Raw genomic sequence first — 7723 nt, 5'->3', positions numbered from 1 at the left:
ACCATTACCCCCAGGACAGGGATGTTCTCCCAGTACCGGGACGCCCTCACTGCCATTACGGGGAAGGGAGCCCAGGCGCAGGGCCGATGGCCCCGGGGTGATGGAGCCCTGCTGGCCCGGGTCCCCTGCCCCAGCAGGACAGTCCCCTCGGTGCAGGCGGCCTGTGACAGGGTGCCTGGCCATGGCTGGGGTCCCTGGCTGGGGCGCTGAGGTCTCCGTCCCGCTGGCAGGGAGGCGAGTGGGTGGCTCTGCCGGGCGGGTGTGATGGGCTGGAGAGAGGGATGTCGACAGTGGGCTCCGGCCCTGAGCAGTGAGCTCGGCCGTCCCCAGGGATGCTGGCTGCACCCACAGAAAATGGGTGCCAGCGTTACCCGGCGTGCAGGGTGAGTGGAGCACCTTCCTCAGCTCGCCCCGAGATCAGAGCCAGCCCGCAGACTTCGCCACACAAGGTGACAGCCTGGAAAGCAAACAAGTGCCAGTTTGCTTCTGCTCAGAACTCACTCAGTAGCCCTCTCCTCCACAGGGATGGAGGGACCTTGCTCCGGCGGATGCGGGGCTGGAGGGGACCCGTGGCCAGTGTCCACACTTTTGGGGAGGTCTAGACCTCTCCGATGAGCTGCTGTGTTCCCAGAGGACTCGGGAAGCTTCAGCTCAGGGTTCCCCGATGCAGTGGCATCCACAATGTCACCATAGGACAGCTGGTCGCGCAGGTCATGGCCAAGGGGGAGCGTGCAAGAGGGAGACCTCAACATCTCACCCACCGGCTCCTACCCCAGGGGCCAGAGAGGTTTTGGAGCCCCCCAAAATTACAAAATTAAATATATGGAGATGTTAGTAAAGCTTTGCATCGGTGGCTCTTAAGCGTATACTGAGAAAATAGATTCAAGCCGGCTTTTATATGGACGTTGCCTGTGAAATCCTAAAGAAGGGGTGAAGAGCATCACCAGGGAGGTGTGACGTGGCATCGCTAAGCCGCGCGTCCAGAGGCACCTCTGCCCCGCATCTCGGCATTGCACGCGTCTCGGCAGCCTTTGGGAGTGCGAAGCACCTGCGTGCGGGGCTTCCCCCATCCCCGGCACCCATCTGTGGTGGGCAGCACTCGCCAGCGTCCTGCTGGCCCGGGGCTCTCCGAAAAATGGCCAAACTGCCCGGCAGGAGTGGTACTGAAGGCAGATTCACCGCGGTGGTGGGAAATGTCTCTGGGGGTTAATTACCCTCATCGTCAGAGGTGCTTTCTACCGCCCTAATTGGAGTCTGCCCGGCCTTGGACAGGCACGGGCTCTTGGGGACGGGGCAATGCTGTGCGTGGGGCACCCGTGGGAAGAGGCTGCTGGAGGAGCAGCTCTGTGTCCCAGCACAACCCTGGGCTGCTTCTGTCCTCCAAAAGCTTAAACCTAGAGAGAGCTGCCGGCCTCAGGCTCACCCAGTGGGTGCTGTGGAGTGGGATGCCTCCAGCCAGGAGAGGAGTGTGGCCGGGAGCCCCCGAGAAGCTGGTGCTGGAGATGCGTCCGTGTGGGGTAGCGTGTTGGCATCCCCTTTTCTTCCCAGCACTCATTCCCCTCCTTTCTCTCCCCTCAGATTTGGACATGGCCAGGGAACCCAAGCCGAGCCGGGCCAGGCTGGGCCAGAAGCGGCAGCACGGCAGCAGCCTGTACCAGTGAGTGCCGGCGTGTGGGGCGGGGGCTGTGCCAGAGGGGGCCAGTTTGGGCTGGGGACTGTCCCACGCCTGGCTCCTCTTCCTCCCCCTGCTCTCCATCGCTCACTCCTCGGACTATTCCAGCTGCCTGCCCACAGTGGTGGACATGGGGCCGTGCGATGTCCCTGCCCCATCCCAATGGGGCTCTCGGAGCACCGCCTGGCTGCACCGGCGGCGGCTGGAGTCCTTGCTGGGTCCCGCCCGGTGTGTGTTGCCGGTGGGGTGTGGAGATCCCCCTTTCCCATCTGAAGGCGCCGGGAGAAGAGCAGAGCCCCGTGGTCTCCACGCCTGTTACAGATGTCGATGTTGGTTGCAGTTCTGGCCTTTAAATGCTGTTCCTCGGGGGACAGACACTCCTGCAGAGGCACATAGGGGTGGTGATGGTCCTGATGATGGCAGTAGATGACGGTGATGGTGGCACCGGTGGTAGCAGAAGAGCAGGTCCCATCCCTGCGTGCTTTTGGCTCCCCAGCTCGGCAGGCGTGTGGTGGGAAGGGGACCGGAGCCGGGCTCCGTCTGTCTCATTAGAGAGCTTTTTGCGAACGCCCTGATTGAACTAATTGCTCTGCCCGTTGCCATGGCGCCGGAGGGATGCAGCGCTGGCAGGGCAGGGACCGCTGGTCCCCTTGGGCCGCTGGAGCGTGGCAGCCACTGCTCTCGCTCTTCCCAGGGGATGCTCTGAGCAAAGAGCTGAGCTGGGAAAACCCTTGCTGTGTCCCTGGCTGGGCACTGGATGCCAAGACCAGGCGTCTGACGGAGCCACTGGTGCTCCCATGGCAGGGGGTGGCCTGTGGCACCCCCGTCCCTTTCGGCATGGGCTCTGGGCAGCAGCAGCCATCGGAGCTGGCACCTTCCCTGTGCCCCATGCATGGGTTGGGACTCCTCTCCGGCTGCCCGTTCCCCTCTTCCCCAAGGCAGGTTGTGACCTTCCTCCCCAGGTGACGGGTGGGAGGTGGGGATGCAAAGGACTCGCCGTCCCTGTCACAGCGATGGAAACTTGGAAGGCAGCAAGACTAGACCGAAAACTCCCAAAACAGCCCCAGGTGCAAAGAACAGGAGCAGGCGGGTCCTGGCACCCCGGGGCTGCCAGCTCGCCCTTACCAGGAGGGCTGGTGCTTGCAGGCTGTGCCCCGTGTCGATTATTCTTGACTAATCCCACCCAAAGGCAGGCTGGCAGCGGGGCTGGGGGTGCCTTTGCCCCGTGACGGGCTCTGAGCTGCCTTCTGGGCTGAGCAAGCCTGGGGGGGCTAACGGCCCAGGTTGCCCGTTAGCTCTCCCTGAGCCCCAGCATCAGTCCCGTGGCAACAGGCTCATCTGCAGCAAAATCTGGAGTCCTGGGGGACCTTGTCCCAGTCCCCCCATTCCCAGCAGCGTGGCTGGGAAAGGCTCCCCCTCCCAGCGATGCTCTGAGCACGGCTTTGTTTCCCTTCAGGTTAGGCTTAATCCTACGCTCCCTGACTCTGCAAGAGCTGAAGCAGCAAAATGAGCTTCGGCATCTTTCCTCCTCCTCCTCCTCCTCCCTCCCCGCTCCTGGTCCACGGCGCATGATTTATTACCAGCGTGTCGGCTGCCCGCATTGGAGGCGATCCGTTGACAGATCGCTTCTTAATTTGGAGCCGAGTGAACCGGCAGCGTGCGCGCGGAGCCAGGGACCATGAAATTTAACATCAGGGAGCTCTAAATGCAGCTTCCTGAGAGCAGACCCTGCTGATGCTGCCCCAAGGGCTCTCTCCATCCCCCTCAACACCCTTGCTTGGCGTCAGGGCAAAGCCCTGCCAGGGCACAGCCACCTCCCCGGGCTGTGCTGCAGCCCAGGCAGCTTGCACGGTACTCTCCGGGATGCCTCCCGCTCCCTGGGGATGGGGATGGACGCCGGGTGGGTGCCTTGCTGTGCCCAGCCGTGGCTGCTCCATGGCGTCCATGGCCCCGCAGAGCGGGTGACTTGTTCTCCTCTCCCCCTCCTGCAGCAGTAACTGCGACCTGGACTACGATCTCTACAGGGACGACTTCCCGTACCGGTGAGCGCGGCATTCGGGGAGCGGGGTGGGCTGAGCACACGTGGGTTTGGCATGCGGTTGCACCTCTGCCGAAGGCGAAAAGCAGGGTGTCCCTGGGCATCCGTCCCCTCGCCTCCAGGAGAGGCTCGGTGGCGTTGCCCCCTTTGAGGAGCACGTATGCCGCAGCTTCCCCAGGCTGGGGGCCTTGGGGATGGGGTTCATGGGGCAGGGGCAGCGTGTGGGCTGGGCAATGCCCGGGTTGGGGGTCCTTCACCGCGGAGGGAACCCGAGAGATGCTCTCCTGGCTGGCAGGGGCTGCTGCTGCACCTCCGGGGCCGCGCTCACGCTGCCGTGCTCTTGTGCCTTTGCAGGGTGTACGAGTACCAGAAGATCCCCCCCCTCATTAACCGCATCCCGGTCAAGGCCAGACGAACTCACATGGGAGCAGGAGGCAAAAGCAGCCTGAGCCCCCAGCCCGGGGCGAGGAGCAGCACCAGCTCCACAGCAGGACGGACAAAGTGTAAGTGAGGTGGGGCTGGGAGGAAGAGGAGGCTCGGCCCTCGCGCCTCAGTGCGTTAGAGCGGTGCCGGTGCCCAAAGGTCCTGCTCAGTGCTGACCCTGTAGCTACGAGTCCCCAGCTCCAGCAGACGCAGCCTGGACTGCGCTGGGCTGGTGGCTGTCCCCTGGACCCGTCCCCGTTCCCCGAGGATGCCCGGTGGGGAGGATGCTCCAGAGAGGAGGATGCTCCGGAGGTGGCTGCCCAGGACGGCGTGTTCCCCTGGCTCCGGGCAGGCTGTAGGGCAGGGTGGGATCCTAACGGCTCCTCTCCCCGCAGTGCGGGCCGAAGAGCTGCATTCCATCAAGGGGGAGCTGAGCCAGATCAAGGCGCAGGTGGACAGTCTGCTGGAGAGCCTGGACCGCATGGATCAGCGGAGGGAGCGTCTCACGGGTGAGTGGATGGGCCATAGACCCTCCGACGCCTGTGTGTCCGTGCCGGGCAGCCTGTGGGCACACGTGAGCCTGGACCCCGAGCCGGGTGTAAGGGGTCCCTCCCTGCGTGCCCAGGACAGAACCGGGCATTCAGAGCCGGCTGGGCAAATTCCCCGCGTCCTCCCCCTTCCCCGGGCTGGCAGGGCGGAGTCTGGCCCTTTGCCGCAAGGTGACCCTGCGAGGACGGGGCTTATGTTTGCACAGGTACCCCAAATTTCAGCTGTCGCCGTCCTTGCAGGGTCCAAGGAAAGCGAGAAGAAGAGGGTAGAGACGGGGGCAGAGTCGCCGTCCCCAGCAGGAGAGGGGTCACGGGAGCCCCGGGGGAAGGAGGGGATGGGAGCTGACGGGCACAGCGACCTGCGCAACATCGACAGCGCTGAGGAGAGCACAGACACGGAGGAGATGGTAAGAGGAGGGCCAGATCCCGCGCTGGGCGCTCTGCTTTCCTAAAATTCATCCCCACTTGTTGCCCACGTGGGTCCTGGTGGGGATGCCCGGAGCAGAGGAGATGCTCCATCAGGGTCCGCCGGGCCATCCCGGTTGTGTGCCAGGGCTACAACCGCCTGCGCCTCCGGGACAGCCCCGAGCACCCTGCAGCAAACCTCTGGGCATGCATTACTCCAGCAGCACAGGCTGCAAAAAAACCCCCTCGGAGTAGAAATACCTTTTATCAAAGCTGCTGCTCCCGCACCTGCATCCCCCAGCTGGGTGCGGGACCCCGGGGTTCCCCGTGCCGGGCAGGGTGCTGGGTTTGATCCTGCTGCCCAGGCACATCAGAGGACGGCCGCCCTGTGCGTTTCTCCTTGCAGGTGAAAAACCACATGTCGGACCCCGAGGGGAGCCAGTAGACGGACTGGGATGCCGTGGCCTCCCCACGTGGCTAGCCCTTCCTGTCTTGTGTTCGTATTTCTTTTGAGGCTTCCAGCTAGTGCCACGCACGACGCGAGGTGCCTGCTCTCGGCACGGCCATCCCCTGCCGCCGGCAGCCCCGCGTCCCACCCCTGCGAGACGCCGGCCAGCCGTGGCGAGAGAAGTCTTTGTGTTCGAGTGCGCTTGTTTTCTTTTTTCCTCCTGTTTTCAGACCTAGGGATGAGCAGACGTGGCCAGGGGAGGGAGGGGAGGAGCAAAAAAAAGGACCATATCCCAAAGGAGCATCCCAAATCCCAGCTGCCTTGCGTGCAAGCATCCCCCCCACCTGTAGGATGCTGTGGGGCGCAGAGAAAGCACCCCGGGGCTCCCAACCCCTATGGCACAGGTCACATCCCAACCTCCCCTGCCCCGCAAGCCCACCCGCTGCCTCCATGCTTCAGACCCCACCCTGGGAATTGGTTCAGCAAGGTTCAGCAGGCGTGGGTACAGCCCAGGAAGGCTTGCGGAGTTGCTCAGCATCCCACCAGGATGCCATGGGAAGGAGGGACCACCCTGAGACAGCTCCAAGGGCCTTCGGTGGGATTTTGGGATGGAGGGGTGGTGCTGAGCCCAGGTCCGACGCCGGCTGCAGGGCCAGCAGCGGGGTGATGCAAACCCAATTGCTCCCAGTCACCCCTGCTCACAAATGGGTTTTCCTTGCTGATCTACCGCGGGCTTGTTCTCGGCCACGGATCGCGTTTGCCGTCAGCGGGACTCCCATGAGCAGCTTTGCCAGGGCTCCTCGCCTGTGCCCGAGGAAGTCACGGCCCGCCCCCCCCTCCGTGCTCCTCAGCGTTGCATCTAGGTTCGGTGTCCCTCATTTCTAGGTCGTCCTTCTCTCGCTGGTAGGAACTTGTTCTGTATTTCTAATTTGCTCTGGTAAAAGAGTGTATTGTGTTGGAAAGAAAAATAATTTGTATTTCTTTTCTCTGGTTATTCGACTCCGATGCAGTTTTTAACCGTCTGAAGCGCACGTGTAGTCTCTGTACCCGATTTTGTGTGCTGCCTGACACAGCCCTAGGCTCTGGGGGCTTTCTAGGATGCTGCCTTCCCCGCAACTCAACCCAGAGGCAGGAGGAGCGCCGCTCTGCCCTGTTTCTCAATGGAAACATTAATCGCCGCCTTTACCCAGAATATTCCCTACCAGCCCGGCGCGGTGCAGCTGGGCAGAGAGGACCAGCTCCTCTCCCTCCCCAGGAATAACCAGACCCCAAGGCAGCGCCCGGCTCCCTCCGCAGCCCTCGAGGAAGGACAGCGGGAGCAGAGGGGGGGTGACCCTGATGCCTGGCAGCGGGTCACCACGAGTGCATCCTTCCACCTCTGCCCGCGGCTGGCAGAGGCCCCGGCAGAGCCACGCAGGCGGAAGACTCGTCAGAAAAACCTGATTTATTATAAAAAAAAAAAAAACCCAACAAAACATCTCTCTGCCACCCTGAAGCGCTGCCTGGGCAGGAGGTCCAAGGGATGCGCAGTCTGTGCCACGACATGGTTCCTGCCCGGACCCTGCCTGCGTGGATGGCCGTGGTGGGCAGCTCGGTGTGAGGGTCACACTGGGGTGGGGTGTGGGGTCCCGCAGTGCGGGCAGCTGCTTGGAGGGGAAGGTCTCAGGCAGGGTCCGGCAGCGTGGGGCTGGCGCAGGCAGGCGCTGGCAGCTGAGGCAGTATGGAGGGGGGGGGCTCCGGCAGCGCCCGAGGCTGCTTCGGTCCTGCGGGGCAACTTGGGAGGGGTCTCCTGCGACACAGGGGCTCCTCAGGCAGGCTCCGGGGTGCTTCGGCAGTGTGGGGGCTGCTTTGGGGGGCTCTCCGGCGGTGGGGCAGAGGTAGGCTACGGTGTCCTCGGGCAGGTTTCTTGGGCCTCCAGCTGTGTGGGCAGCTCTGGGGGGGGTGTGGGGGAGTATGTGTCTCCGGCAGCGCAAGGGCTGGCTTGGGCAGGCTCCGAGGTGTCTCCAGCAGCATGAGGTGTGGATCAGGCAGGCTCCAGGGGTCTCCAGCAGCACCGTGGGCAGTTTGGATGGGCTCTGGGAGACGACCCCCATCCCCAGACAGGGGCACCCGGGCGTCATCGGCGCTCAAGCAGTGGTGGCAGCGGCGGCACCGCGGCGGCGGGCGGCCCGCAGCAGGCTCTGCCGCAG

General features: G+C 63.7%; 1 protein-coding gene across 1 annotated transcript; it reads left to right on the top strand.

Moving 5' to 3' along the window:
• Nucleotides 1-1135: 1135 nt before the first annotated feature.
• Nucleotides 1136-5531, top strand: LOC103908452 (RNA-binding Raly-like protein). Its single transcript, XM_009290837.1, has 7 exons — nt 1136-1160; nt 1579-1657; nt 3664-3714; nt 4065-4213; nt 4529-4642; nt 4922-5088; nt 5493-5531. The coding sequence occupies exons 1-7, from the start codon at nt 1136-1138 to the stop codon at nt 5529-5531; spliced, it is 624 nt and encodes a 207-aa protein (XP_009289112.1).
• Nucleotides 5532-7723: the final 2192 nt, after the last annotated feature.

Source organism: Aptenodytes forsteri, unplaced genomic scaffold (genome assembly GCF_000699145.1).
Source record: "Aptenodytes forsteri isolate BGI_AS27 unplaced genomic scaffold, ASM69914v1 Scaffold14, whole genome shotgun sequence".
NCBI classification, from domain to species: domain Eukaryota; kingdom Metazoa; phylum Chordata; class Aves; order Sphenisciformes; family Spheniscidae; genus Aptenodytes; species Aptenodytes forsteri.
This window is presented reverse-complemented; position numbering and strand designations above follow the sequence as displayed.